Source organism: Mustela putorius, unplaced genomic scaffold (genome assembly GCF_011764305.1).
Source record: "Mustela putorius furo isolate JIRA1106 unplaced genomic scaffold, ASM1176430v1.1 tig00003987_pilon_pilon_pilon, whole genome shotgun sequence".
NCBI classification, from domain to species: domain Eukaryota; kingdom Metazoa; phylum Chordata; class Mammalia; order Carnivora; family Mustelidae; genus Mustela; species Mustela putorius.
Genome location: NW_025422126.1, coordinates 9,146,002 through 9,160,884, shown reverse-complemented (window position 1 = coordinate 9,160,884; position 14,883 = coordinate 9,146,002). Strand labels below are relative to the sequence as shown.

Below are 14,883 nucleotides of genomic sequence, written 5' to 3'. Positions count from 1 at the left end.
TCCTGCCTTTGGCCATGGACTGAGACAATTCAACTGATGTCCGTGTTTTATACAAAGGCATCATGGTTTGGTATCCAGAATTCAGGCTTTGGATTAGTAAGGACCACTTCCTAGTCCTGTAGACCTCAGTATCCTTATCTGTAAAGTAGGACTGATAATAATGCTGCTTTCTGGGGGTTGTGGTAAGCATTCGAACAGTTAAGGCTGTGAAAGGACACTTAGTACAATGCTCGAGCCCCAACTATCAATATCAGTTGGGTAAACATGCCACGGAGAGGTTGACTCCTGGTGGGGGGAGTGGAGTGAGGGCTAGGTCACCCCTCTCTGCTGGCCTGCTGATAAGCATTGGACAATAGTGGTCCGGTCCCTCTCACTGCTTCGGTGCCCTGGCCAGCAGCCAGCAGCCTGAAAGGCCAAGGGTAGGAGGGACACTCAGCCAGCCCAGGAGGCTGCTTCTGCTGCTGGCTTCTGTCCCAGGCTCCAAATGTCTCCATTAAAGTGCTGCCTGAGGACAGCTGGACCAAACAAATGACCCTGCTATTCTTGCCTTCTCCCTGGTCCAAGGCTGACTGCTCTCTGCCTGTTTTGGCTCCCCTGCTCTCTTTTCTCCCCTCCCATTAAGGTTCACCCCTGCTGGCACGGCAGGCCTCATCTTCAGAAGGTACCATTCTCATTCCTGGGGACCGTCCTCATTGGAAATGAGGTTCTAGCCCCTGCATCACTGCAGCAGTCCTCTTGGCCTCTGGGAGAAAGGCGTGGTGGGAGGGCAAGGGTGGGGGAGGAAGGTGATGAGAGATAGGACTGGGAAGACAGGTGTGGGTCAAATTTTGAAGGGTTTGTTGGACCTTGTGTGGGTTGTATCCTCAAATCTGTTTTTCATCTCTAAATCTCATCATAATAATACCTATTGTTCCAAGTAGCTGAAGGGAGTAAATAAAAGATTTATCTTAACTCCCTTGTCTGTAAAGTCGGGGGAGAAAAACAGTATCTGCTCTGCACTGAGTCCATGAGGATCAGCTCGATTTAAACAATACTGTAGAGAGCTCAGAATGGCGCAGGGCACACAGTAAGTTCTCAATAAATGTTAATGGTAGTTTTTAATAACCCCCAGGTGGTTTTTAATTGTGCTCACTCCCTTGACTCAAAGTTCACCTCCTCCCCTCTCCCCAGGCCATCAGTGACCTCTTACCCACCGCCATCGCCCCCACACACCCTGGCCATAGGCCCCTTCCCGGCTTTATGTGTTCTCTGATTTATCACCACCTCCGTAAATGATATATTTCACTTATCTTGTTTGTTTCATTTACTATGTACCATTATATAGAGTTAGCGTTTCTCAATTGTTAGCATCCATTGGAATCACCCTGAGTTTGTGAAAGGAGCTCGGTGGGGCCCACCCAGCTGTTCACGATTCAGTAAGCCTGGGGCAGGGCCCGAGAAGTCTCACTTCTAACAAATTCCCAGGTGGTGTCAGAGCTGCTGGTCCCAGACCACGCTTTGAAAAACGCTGTCCTAGACGTATCAAAGAAATAGTGCGAAGACGGCAGAGGCTAGTTGTTTTATCTTGTTTATTGTGTCTCTCTTTTCCAATCTAAGTTTCGCGGGGTATGGGGATTGTGTCCGTTTTGTCCGTCCATGTGTCCCTAGCACCAAAAATAGTAGGAGCTCAGTAAGGGTCTGTCGAGAAGCCCACCATCTCCCGACCTCATGGACACGCACTGCCGGCCGCGCCCGTTGCTGCTCGCTGCTCCCGCGTGACCCCGGGGGCCTGGCCGTGGCCGTGGCCCGGGCTCTGCGCCCTGCTGACCGCGCGTGTTTGTGCCTAGATCACCCTGGCGGCCTGCAGAACCACCCTCGGCTCCGGACGCCGCCGCCGCCGCTCTCGCACGCCCACACCCCCAACCAGCACCACGCGGCCTCCATCAACTCCCTGAACCGGGGCAACTTCACTCCGAGGAGCAACCCCAGCCCGGCGCCCACGGACCCCTCGCTCTCCGGAGAGCCCCCCGCCGGCGGCGTCCAGGAGCCGGCCCACGCCCAGGACAACTGGCTGCTCAACAGCAACATCCCCCTGGAGACCAGGTGCGGGGCTGGGGGGCTGATGGGGCGAGCCACAGGGGCCGCAGGGCCCTTGGTTGTGGGGGGAGAGAGGGTCCCGCACCTCCCCGGCCTGGGTGGCTGGGGGCGGGGCGCTGCTCGGAGAGGCCGCTCTCTGGCTGGCTGGGAGAAGCGGGGAGGGCGGCGGGGGAGGGGCGTGGGGCAGGAAGAGCAGGCGCTTGGGAATCCAACAGCCCTGAGGTCTGCGCTGGCCTGAGGAAGGTATGAGCAATCTGGGCCCTTTCCTGGTCTGTGCCGTGGGGGCGCTGCTCGCTGGAGGGGCTGTTGTAAACGTGGTTGGGAGCTGAGTGTGTCAAGGTGGCAGACAGCAGGCCCTTGGTCAGTGTTTGATGGTGGTCCACACCTATGCCTTTCCCTACTGTGGTCTGGTCACCCAGTGCCTGGCCTGGGGCCTGCCTGGCCTGTGGTGGGCGCTCCAGGAATGCTTCCTCTCCTGTCCACTCCTCCCCTCTCCTCCCATGGACTTACCCCTTTACACCCCAAACCCTGTAATTCCTAATACCGACACATCATCAACTGACTTTGGGTTACAAGAGCTTTCCTACTTGAGATATAATGTCATTCTCATCGCTTCACGAAGAAGCCGGTATTGTGATTTGTGATCCTATTTGGGAGTTTCAGAGGCTGAGAATCAGAGAGGGTCAGTGACTAGCTCAGGTTATATGGACAGTGGATGTGTAGCTAGGATGTGAACCCAGGTCGGGAGACTCGTGGGCAGCGCTATTTCCTACACCACAACCACCTTCTCCAGGTCTCCCCGGCCGGGCCCCTCCGCCTCTGCCTTCTTCCAGCCTCACAGAGTGCTTCCGTCATGGGTTATCGTCAGGGTCAGCTCCGTTGCTGTCCTTCTTCCCTCTGGTGAGCCACTGTTTTTCCAAATGGAAATGAGTTGTTTTCTTTGTAAGTAGTTATAAAGGCGTATGCACTCATTAGAGAAAATGCAAAAAGCTATAAGGACAACAAGCAGATTCGCCCATAATCCCACGACTCTGAGAGGAGCACTGCTGTCTGGGGGGGACAGAGCATTTCCCTACGTTCTCCAAAGCTGAAGTGCCCTGGTCTGGCGGGATTAGAACCTCCTCCACTTCTACCCTGCCTCTCAAAGTAGTGGGGAAACCTAGATTTTATTCTCTCAAACCCCTCTTCTTGATCCGTGGGGAGGACAGACACCATCCCACATTCAAAGATGAGCAATCAGTGTATACGTGGAAAGTGTGCCCATCTGACTGTACCTGGCACGTCGCTGTGATAGTTGCACATCGAGTGGGTGAGATCCAGTGGGGAAAGAGAGTCAACATCCTTTTGTGCCGTCTTCCATTTTACTCCTGCGGAGTCGTTTTTCCAGAAGCAGAATTTCTCAGAGATACATACAGTCCAGCTTGCCTCCACCCCCAGTCTCTTAATTCATATTGTTTCTGTTGACATCCTTTAAAATCAGGCACGAGTTGTCCTCCTGTGCCTCCTTCGCTGTCCTCCGTGAGGGAGTTCCATACCTGTGTGTCGTACCCCCCCCCCCCCAGGCAGCTTAATCAGGGCTCCGTTATTTCCAGGGCACTTACTGAATGACTGCATGAGGCTGAGAGAAGCCAGCGGATAATCGATGGTTCTGAGTCTCCGCACGGAGCTCAGTAGCCCCTGCCTCTGCTCGGATGTTCATTTTTCTCACTTAGGAGCAAAGTAGGTGGTTCTCCGGGTTTTTCAAGGGAGAGGAAGATAGAGGCTGAGCAGCAGGGGCGTTTTTCCTAATGGCTAGTGTGAGGTGCTGGGGTGGTCCCAGCCGACCTCTCTTGCTTCACCAGCCAGCCAACACCTGCCTTTCTGACCTTTTGTCCTCACACTTCCATTGCACAGGCCACAGGGAACTTTTGTTTCCTTTGCCCTTACACTTTATCACCCAGGTAATAATCGTTCTACAAAACACTTAGGAAAAAAGAAAAGAAAATCACGTATGTCTACCGCCAAATGGGAACCATTATTAACATGCTGGCATATATATATGTGCTCATCTGTCTGTATAGATATAATATATATAATATATTATAGATATAATATATAAGTCTGTATAGATATAATTATATACATACTTAATGTTTCATATGTGTATGTCTATAGGCATATATGTCTATGTGTATCTATCAGTCTTCCCCCAAGTGCCCATTCCTTTCATGCTCCTGTGCCTTTGCCCGTGCTCTCCTACAGCTCTCTGCCAGAGCTGCCCTCCTCCTCACTTCTGGCTCTTGCAAAGTCTGACCTGTTCTTAGAGACCCAGATGCAATGTTGGAGGTGGGCCTTCTCTATGACCCTAGAGTTCTTTGTACCTAAAGATGGTTTAAAACTGGGAGAGGTGCCTGGCACAATGGATGACACAGTCAGAATTCTGGACCTTAACTCTGACCTTTACTGGTTGATGGCACAGACCCAGCAAGGTTTAAGAGAGAGCAGTGTCACATCATGATGGCAGATGGAATCACAGGTCATTTTGACCAGCGTGGTGAGGTAAGGAAGAGAACAGACTTTAGGGTCAGGGGACCTGGATTTTTGTCTTGGCTTTAGCGCTTACTGGCCGAGCAAGTCCGTTTACAGCCCTGAACCTTGATTTCCCTATGTAATGTGGGATAAGAATTCATGCCTCTCAGACTGGGAGGAAGTGAATGAAATATCAGGTAAGAAACATAAAGCATAGTGCCTGGCATGAAAAAACATACTATGAAAATGATTTCCCATTTTTTTTCATACATATCCACTTCCCATAGCAACCCTGTGAAGAAAAAAGTCACGAAAAGTATTTACTGAGCTCCTGCTCACCGGAGGGGTTGAGAGGAAATAGCAGGTTGTATCTTCACTCTGGAGAAAGAAGTTTGGCCCTGATGTTCTGAGGACACAAATGATGATCCTTTCGCTGAAGCCAGTTGTCATACCATAGGTTTTGGGGGGGACCCACCCTGTGCTCCAGCCCCCAGCCCATTGCTCATTGGCTGTGGACCTAGACCTGGCATTTCTTCCTCTCTGAAAAGGAGAAAATACCCATAACTCCATGTTCTGATTATCTGTTCTGCATAACAAATGCCTGTTGAACTTGGTAGCTTAAAAAAACCCACCAGTTGATTTTACTTAAAAGCATGAGGCAGGAGCTCCAGAAGAGCCAGCAAGGCCCTTCTCCCTGTAGGGTCGGGAAGTCAGTCAGCGGTGTCAGCTGGTGGCTCCTCAGGTGGTGTCACTCACTTGCTGGAGCCTTGCAGAAGACGGCTGGGTGGCTGGGCTCCATGACCCCTCACCCTCTACCATGATCTCAAGGCCTCTTCACCCAGTCTTCCCAGTGGGGCGTGGACTTCCTACTTCGCAGCTTGGAGCTCTGTGGCCCTGAGAGAGAAGCCCCTGATCTACTCAAAGGCTTGGCCTGGAATGGCATAGTGTTTCTTCTGCCCCCGTTCTGTTGGCCGAAGCAGTCCTAGGTCAGCCAGCTCCGAGGAGAGGGACACCAGGCCCGCTTCTTAAAGGGAGAAACGCCCAAGGATTTTCAGCTGCTTCTAACCCACTCTTGTGCCTCCTGAGGCTCTTGTAGCGATTATATACCATCCTGTCTGAAAATGTCTTGGCACACAGTAAATGCTCAAGTGCTTACCATGTCGTGCTTGTCCTTCAGCAAATACTGAGTGCCTACTGTGTGCCCAGCAGGCAGTACATGTAAGAGGACAGACTCTTGTGTTGGAACAGATGCCATGATGGAGGTACACGCCATGAAGCGGTTTTGGTTGTTTCTGGATCTTCAGCAGGCAACCCAGCTTGCCACATGATGGGTGCTGGAAAAATACTACCTCGGGCTAAAAGAATGAATGACAGAACAAATGAATGAAAAGCTATGAGTAACGTGAGTGGCCAAAGGGACGACTTCCTAGTGGCCTGGGGCTATGGACTGACAGCAAGCAGGAGTTCCCAGGTGGAGCTGGGAGGACGGGCATGAGGGCTGCACAGCCTCAGCAAAGGCCAAGAAGCCCAAGAGAGCAGGGCCAAGTTGAGGAGGTTGTCGTCAACAGCTATTGTCAAGCCCCATGAGGATGGGGACCGCCCCCCCCCATGCCAGAGAGACAGTCACAGGCTCTTCTCTAATTATCAAACTCAGTCCGTGTAGAGAGTCAAAAACGAATAGCTGAGCAAATAGCATAACAGCTGGCAGCATAACCAGGAGGGGGTAGATTTCATGCTGGGAGAAAAGAACGGCAGGCAGAAGGACAAGTGAGAGGGAGGACTTGTTCACCCCACTGCTCCTGGCCCTCTCCGCGGGTAACTGAGTCCCCTGGGGGAGACCAGGCCTCCCTGTGCTCTCTACAGGTGGGCTTCCATGTTGCTCTGAGGCCTCCAGGTGCATCTATGGTCCATTTTGGTGGGATCTGTGTGTTCAGGGTCCACTAAACCCTGGTCTACTTCTTCACACTCTGCAGAATCAAATGCTTAATTGATTTCATAGGGATTGTCTGATTAATAACCTGTCAGCCTCCTGTCAGATGAAGGGGAAGCCAGGGCACAAGGCTGCCAGACCCCTGCTCTAGCTCATCAGATCCCAAGCCTGGTTTGGGAGCCTGAGGCCAGTTTTGTGGTCATGCTCAATTTGGGGAATAGCCCTGCCCACCCATCAGGGATGGGAGGCCATCCTGGTAGTCTCCACCCAAGCTTGGTGTAGTTTGCAGAATAGCACACAGTACCTTCTAGTGGACCAGGCCAACTCCTGAGCATTGCAGGAAACTGGGATGGACGGCTGTCACCGTCATCTGGTGATTCAGTCACAGGCATGCAGAAGACACAGTCACTGTCCTATGAGAAGCTCATGGTTTTGTAAGGAAGGCAGACCCTTCCTTACAAAGTGATGGAATGAATGAGCGAAGGTGGCACTCTGGGTAATGCTGTGACTTGCAGGGTGGGGGCAGGGCATTCTGAGCAGAGAGGAGCTGTGGCTCCCTGTGCACGGGAACATCAGGAGACAATCACAACGAGCTCGCCGTAGAGCCCTTACTGGGGCTCCTTAGAGGGAAGCTCATCCAAGACTGAGCACCCAGGGTTTTTTATTGGGGGCTGGTCACATAGGCACCTCCTGCCTGGCAAAGGCCCAAATTCCAAACTCACAGAAGGAAAGCAGGTGTTGAGTATAAACCATATTGTTTGTACACACAGACCATGAGTCAACTGCTCATCAGTTAATGGTGAGAACCTTCCTGAAAACCTCTGTTCCCAGACCCAGCCACGGGCCAACTTTTTACAAGCAGGCCCTTCAGAGGATAACAGGACTGCTGTGGTAACTGTTCTGCACAGGTAGGAACATTCTCATCATCCCCACTTTAGAGATGAATCCGAAGACAGGAAACGGAAGTAACTTGCCTTGGGAACCACAGAAAGTAAGTGTCATACCCAGGCCAGCTTTCTCCAGAGCCCATGGACTCCCCAGCATTACCTTCCTGATTATTGAGACAGGCATTGGTAGAAACTTGCAGGGAAGGAAGGAGTTCTGGGATGAGGGGCAGCTGTGCAAGGCATGGAGCCAAGAAAGCTTAGTGTCTTGGAGAGATGACGCAGAGCTGGGGGACGTGGGAAGTCAGGGGGCCTCATGGAGATGCTTGTAGATGAGGGTCAGCAGTGGAGGGCCTAGAGTTCTAGAAAGATGAGGTTGTCCTTCTCCCTGTGGGCATGGGGCCCAAGGGGGACAGAATGAAGGGCCAGAAGTTCACATCTTTTGAATAGGAGAGTAACATTATAGGATTGACCTTTTATAAGGATCACTATGACCTGGAAGACCTGGTTCATTTTTTTGTTTGTTAGGTTGTTTCTTTGTTCATTCATTTGTTCAAATGCTAACTCTAGAACTAGGTCTTTTTCTGGTCTTGGCCAAATCTCTGACACCCTGCACACATGGGGGCTTTCAGCTTTCAGCGCCATGCCGCTGCCTGTCCTGCTCTCCTGGGGGGCTGTCCCCAGGCTTTGTGGGGGAAGCACGGCCTGGAACAGCGGGCTGGTGGGGAGAAGATAAGCTGGTGAACAGGGCAGTCCGAAGAACTGCCCTCTGCAACAGTCCCGCCGCTTCCTTCCCAGAAGCTACTTGTCCTGTCCTTAGAAGGCCAGCGAGCTCTGCCTGCCCCGGTCTGGAACTGGAAGCCCCTGTGTCAGGCAACTCAGGACCTTGCCCTAGGCCTCCCCTGAGGCATGGAGGGCAGCCAGTCCCCTTCCCAATCTAAGAAGAGCCACAGGAACAGTATTGTGCTCAGCTGTGCCCCCTCTCCTTGGACTCTGCCCCTCTCTCCTGAGAGGCAGCTGGGGACCGATGTGGGGGGTGGGCAGTGAGATGGGAGAGATGTGCTTTTGAGTCCCACCTCTACCTTTTGGTTGCTGTATGATCTTGGGCAGTCACTCAGCCTATCTGGGCCTCAGTTTCCATATCTATTAAAATGAGAAAACAGCACCCACCAGTGCGAGGGTCACGTGACTCCAGCGTCCATCCCTGAGTTCCCAGCTGCAGTTAAGCTGGCGACCGCGTGCGCCTGTGACCTAAGGAGGCTTCTGCAGCATGAGTCCTTATGAGGGAATCCTTGCAGCTTTTGTTTTTCAGATGAACTGGCGGGAGCAGTTGGGAGCAGGCGGTGAACAGGAGATTTAGGGGGGTAGCCCTGAACTGGGAGTCCAGACACCTGGAGTTTTTTTCCAGCTCTGCCGCTAACTTGCTGTGTGTGTGGGTGCAGGACACCTGTCTCTCTGGGCCTCAATTTCCTCAGCAATCACATTGCTGATGTGATTGCTAACTGACTCAGAACTGAGTTTCAAAAGTACAGAACGGGGTGTTTGAAGGCAGTGGTAGCATTCCGAACTGGCAGTATTTTCAGCAAGTGCTAGTGTCCCCCCAGATGCCCAAGTTAGCGTCACATGGAAGCTGTTTCAGATTATATGTAGTCCATCGCTCCAGAAACTTTCGTACTGCACCGCCTCTTGCCTTGTCCTAATGGGTGTGTCTTTTTAGGAGAGAATGGCCTGCCCACTCTCTTTATATCATAGAAGTAAAAATAAAAAATCACCCTTGACCCAGACACTGGAAAATCCCATTATCAACATTTCGATTTTGACCCTTCGTGGCTTTTTTCTCTGTATATGGTTCTTTCTTTCTGATGAGTTTTAAGGCTCTCATGGGACTGTCTGAGAGCCCAGTCCTAGCCTAGCGATGCAGGCCAGGCTTCCAGGAGTACTTGGGAGCATGCCATGCAGCCAGCTTCAGGGCCCGGGGCTGAGCTCCCATTGCCTCCGGGCCCTGTGGGCAGGAGTGGTGAGGACCTGCTGGGCCACATGGACTGTGCAGAGACTGGAAATTCCCTTGTGAACGACAGGAAATGGGGGCTATAATAATAAAACACTTGTGCTCGCCTCAATTAAACTGTGTGTGCAGTGTGCTTCCCTTTGTATACCCATCATTGACAGTACTCAGCAGATATTTATTGAGTGCCTACTCTTGTGTACCAGGCACTCTTCTAGACTCTGTGCACATCGGCAGAGAACAAGTCAGATAAGAGTTCTACCCTTGGGGAACTGAAATTGCAACAGAGAAAAAACGTGTGTGTGTGTGTGTGTGTGTGTGTGTGTAGTCCTGTGTGGAAAACTAAAGTAGTGCAAGGGGCCAGGTGTAATTTAGGAAGAGCAAGTTAGCCATAAGAAGAGAAGGAATGGCCCGTGCACATGTTTGGAGGAGGGCAGTTCAGGGAAATGACAACAAAGGCTTTAGCTGTTCGGAGTAACAGCACGGAAGCCAGTGTATACACAGCACAGAAAGTGAGGTTGGAGAGCTAGCAGGGGACCAGATCTTGTACACCCAGGTAAGGATCATGGTTTTGTTCTTATGGAACCATTGGAAGGTTGTGAGCAGAGAAGTAGCACAATCTAAATTACATCATAGCTTCCATAAGAAGTGATCATCCCTGTTTATGAATCCTGAGACAGACTCAACCTGCCCCACATCTGGGGGCAGAAATGAGACCACTCTGTAGGGCTTCCACACCCCTGCAGTTCCCCTCAGACACCATGGGAGGCCCCAGGGCCATGAACATGACCAGCCTGGACACCAGGCAGCTCAGAACTCTCTGGGGGGGGAGGTCCCCACCACAGCAGCAGGACTCAGTGGTTCCAGCTGCTAAATAGTGTTGCCTTGTGCTCTCACTGTCCCCAAGGATGCTTATGAAATGACACATTGGGAACATACTTACAGCCCCTCCTCATTTCTGTCTGTAAGTATGGGCGGGGTTGGGAGGGCAGGGTGCAAACCCAATGCCTGGGCAGGGACACAGGGTTATGAGGCCCAGGGGCCTGGCTTTGGGGGTTAGATAGACCAAGGCTCTGTTCCAGCTCTGTCTGTCTGTGATAAGACCCTGGAAAAGTTACTTCTCTGAGCCATGCTTTGCCAGCCTATGAAGCAAAGATGATAGGACTGACTTTGCAATGTTGTTGTGGGGAGTAACACTGACATTCGATAATATGGTGTTCTAGAACAGTGAATAGGAGTTTGGACAGAGGGTAGATTAACATTAGTACTTCCATAATATTTATTAGTATTAGTACTCACACTACATAAATTAGTACTAATGTACATCAGTCAGTGTTAGTAATTTTTGTTTAGCCCTTATAAATTCTTCCAGCATTACTCCTTGGGTCCTACATTCACTTTGTGAACTTAGTATCATCATCCCCATTTTATAGACGAAGAAGTATAAAAGTGGAAGATGTTGTGGTTCTAACACAAAGTCAGAAAGCAAGAAAGAGGCAGGAATGGGACCTGAATCTAGGTTCTCTGGCTCTTAAGAGCTGGTCAGTGTCAGCAAGAAGGTCCCTTGCAGGGTCGGACTCAAAAGTTAGCTCTTTGCGGTGAGCCCTTCTTTGAGGTGGACACAGCGGTCTTCAGTTGAGCGGGGAGCAGCGCTTAAAACTACCAGAAAATGAGATCCAGTGCACCCAAGTGTGAGCGATGCCACTCGGCAGACATGGCTGAGAGCAGAAAGGGCAGGTGTGCGTCTCCTCCTTCTGTGTTAGAAACAGCAATATCACAAAATGCTGCACTACCCTTGGCATACTTGGGGAGACCGAAGCCCCCTCCTCTGTCTTCTGAAGGGTGCCATCCTCACCAGTCAGTTGTCAATGAGGTCTCTGCTCTGTGGAAGGACCTTGACCTCTAAATATCACCAGCATCAACCTGGGGGGCTTCTGAGAAATGCAGATTCCCAGCCTCCCCCCCGCCAACCACCTCCTGACTCTGAATCTCTGGAGGTGGTTCTCTGCAAGGCATAGCTCTTTAGATGATTCTGATGCCTACTTGAACCTGAGAACCACTGCTTGAGAAGAAAATGACCCCAAATTCTTGTCATTTCCCCCCCCTTTGGATTTGCAAGGTATCTCAGTTGTTGTTTAAACAGATGTAGACTATCTCAAGCAGAGAAAGTAAGGGCTTTGGAAACAGATAAACCTGAGTGCGGATTCCTGCATTCAGCCTGGCTAGTTGGTGACCTTGGCAAATCCTGTCACCTCTCCACATCTCGGTTTCCTCGTCTGTAAAATGGGGACACGCCTTCCTTGCATAGCCTATTTTGAAGATTTGAAATGAATGGCTGTACCATGCCTAGCTCAGTGCCCGAGACATAACCAGTCTTGATCAGGGACAGCTGTGACTGGATGGCCACAACCGTCAGATGTTCAGGTTCGTATATAGAATGCTCCCTCTGGATGCCCTGCTCCAGGCAGACCCCTTGCACATGTGGCTTGCACACAGACCCATCGCCTGGCAGCCATGTCCGCTGATCTCACGCACAGCTGCACCAGACAGCTACTTTGTGTGTTTCTCTACTCTCCCCCTTCATCGATGCATGACTCATTGCTTCATTCATGTCTCCATGTGTGCGTAGAAACCTAGGCAAGCAGCCATTCCTAGGGACATTGCAGGACAACCTCATTGAGATGGACATTCTCAGCGCCTCCCGCCATGATGGGGCTTACAGTGACGGGTAGGTGACATCCCCATGGTCCTCCTCTCTCTGCATGCTCTCCCTCTGGCTCTGGCACCTGCATGCAGACCCTGAGACCTTTCCCTGGGATCTCCTGCGGGAGGTGATGATGCCATGGTGCATGCCCAAACCGAAGTCCATGTTCAACTTGGAAGAGTTTATCCCTGGAATCCCTGTCTTCAGCATATTAACAGCAGCATTGTTAATATGCAGCTCCCAGCATCTCATTGGCTGCCTCTGCCATTCTGAAAGCCATCTTGTAGCGATTTTTGTGTAGCACATTTTTATGTAGCCCTGAGTAGCTCTTCTGTGGCCTGAGACATCTTGCATCCCCAGCAAGGTACAAGATTGCTCTAAGAATTCAGGGGGAAGCAGTGCAGCCTGTGCACCCCATTTCCAAGGCTGTGTACAAATTCTCCCATGGCCATGGTTAAAGGCAAGCTCTGGAGGATTTCCTGACACCTAGTTTGGCCACAACCATGTGCTTGGACCATGCCACGCTGCCCTAAAGACTGGAGCTGGGCTGTAGGATGCACTTGCCCTTCTCTCCTCCCGCACAGCTTTTCCCAGGGGTTTGGAAGGCAGCATCTGGCTTCTGAAAGCCTTTGCTGCCCTTGGTTGTACCACAGCCAAGAGGGGACTCAACCATGACATGAACCTAACGGTGGTTTCTGGGTTCCCAGTTCCTAAACACCCTTCAGAAATAATGGTATTTCATACCTCCACCGAGGTACACTGGCAAAGTAGGTTTGGGAGAGAGAAGAAAAATTTAAGTTCCATTATCTCCACGGCACAGAACTTGATTTTAGATGCTTTCCAAGTCTACCAATAATTTTAGAGAACAGCTCATATAAGACCCAAGAAACAGCATCTCAGCCCCATCCCTTCCCAGGAAAGGGGTCTCCACACCCAGCCTTCTGTGGGGTTGGGAACACATCCTGCCTTATCCCGGTGGGGGAGGGGAATGGATTCCCATGGGTAGGGCTGTCCCATCCGTGTTCTGTGGAAGCGTGTGTTCGCGTGCCCTGTTGTGTGGTCGGTGCGTGATTCTACTCCTCTCCGTCCCTCCCGTCTTCTCCGTGGCGACTCTGTCCAGGCTCCTCCGCATGCTTCTACCACTGCCTCTGTCCTCCAGGTGGCTCTGGGACCCTGCGAGTCTGCAGACCCTGATGGTCCCTGGCTTCTCTCCATCCCCAGGCATTTTCTCTTCAAGCCGGGAGGCACCTCGCCACTCTTCTGCACCACGTCGCCAGGGTACCCTCTGACGTCCAGCACGGTGTACTCCCCGCCGCCCCGGCCCCTGCCCCGCAGCACCTTCGCCCGGCCGGCCTTCAACCTCAAGAAGCCCTCCAAGTACTGTAACTGGAAGTGTGCGGCCCTGAGTGCCATCGTCATCTCAGCCACGCTGGTCATCCTGCTGGCCTACTTCGTGGGTAAGAGCCTCCCTCGCCCCAGCTTCCCTTTGTTCCCCTTGATCCGGCCTGACAGCCCTGCAGCCCTGTGGCACTGGCCTCTGCCCCCAACCTGTCCCAGCCAGCTCCCTGGGACCCTCTTCTCCTCTCTGCATGTAAGCCAGGGAGGACTCTTGGCAGGTGCTCAATCACATGTTGGATGCCTTGCATGAGGCCTGGCCCTCACGGACTGGCCTTTGGACAGTGAGTGTTGGGGATGGGAGTCACCACAAATGACATGTTGGAGAGACTGGCAGGCCTCTCCTGCTGGTGCCCCGAAGCTGAGGTGAGGAGCAGGAAGGACACAGGGTCCCTTGGGGTTGGATTGGACTCTGCTGACCTCAATCAGGAAGGCATATCTGAAGGAGAGGGTCTGGCGAGGTGGTCTGGGGGGACTGTGGACACCAAGGTGCAGAGTGGAACCCTGATTAGGAGCCCAGGGAAATCCCAGCTGAGGAGCAGCGGGTCCCAGTGAGCAGTGAACGCTGGCTGCGGGGTACTTGGAGACCCCCAGCAGCTCTGACTGGGCCTGCCTGCCTGCCCCCAGGCCACCTCCGAGATGGAGGAAACTTGGCTGGCCCCTGCTTTGCTGCTGCGGGAGGCCATCCACTGGGTGCTCTTTTGATGAATTTCCCACACAGCCTGGTCTCCTGCCTCATTCCAGCCACTGTCTTTGGCCTGCTCCCAGGGAAGACGGTCCTCTAAAGAGATCTGCAGGCATGTGCAGAGTCAGCTGCCTCGGTGTACATCAGCCTGTTAGTCAAGGCATCTGAAGGGGTTGGCTTAAACCTCCGTCCTTTCCAGCCTTCAGATTCTATCATTCTTGAGTTTAAGGCAGGTCATGCCAGCTTGAGGACACCTTGATCTCATGCTGAGGAATTCTGAGATAATTCCGGAAGCAAGGGGGACTTTTCCAGTGAAAAAACCCAGTAACCAGAAACAGAAGTAACTCGCATGGGGCGGGGGAAACAGAGTGCATCCGCCATGGAAAGGGACGCTGTGATAGGCAGAGGCACTGTGGATGAAAAAGGGCATTGTGGTGAGGTAGCACATGCTGTCATTGGGAATGATGAAGGAAACATGCCCCCCTCCTTGTTTAGGAGAAGGGATTTGAGCATGGAAAGAGCATTCAAGATTCTTGAATTTTATAAAAATAAGTAATCAGGAAGATGATAGTCCCTCAAACAGGGAGGTCTCCTTATGTGTCTCAAGCCATAATAAGCTTTCTTTGATATGCCAGGTCTCTTTTCCACTTGTGAAGATTGATGGGGAGAATTTCATGGCTTCAGGGCCATGTTGGC

The 14,883-nt window shown here is 52.0% G+C and overlaps 1 protein-coding gene across 9 annotated transcripts in view; it reads left to right on the top strand.

Moving 5' to 3' along the window:
- Positions 1–14,883, top strand: part of TENM4 (teneurin transmembrane protein 4) — a 575,238-nt gene that overhangs the window by 346,167 nt on the left and 214,188 nt on the right. For 5 of the 9 annotated variants that reach the window (XM_045071343.1, XM_045071340.1, XM_045071339.1 and 2 more), the window contains 3 exons: positions 1,827–2,082; positions 12,033–12,131; positions 13,329–13,564. In XM_045071343.1, the coding sequence (XP_044927278.1) occupies positions 1,827–2,082; positions 12,033–12,131; positions 13,329–13,564 (591 nt within the window). The remainder of the gene's footprint in view (positions 1–1,826; positions 2,083–12,032; positions 12,132–13,328; positions 13,565–14,883) is intronic. The other 4 variants (XM_045071344.1, XM_045071342.1, XM_045071346.1 and 1 more) reach the window with 1 other exon arrangement.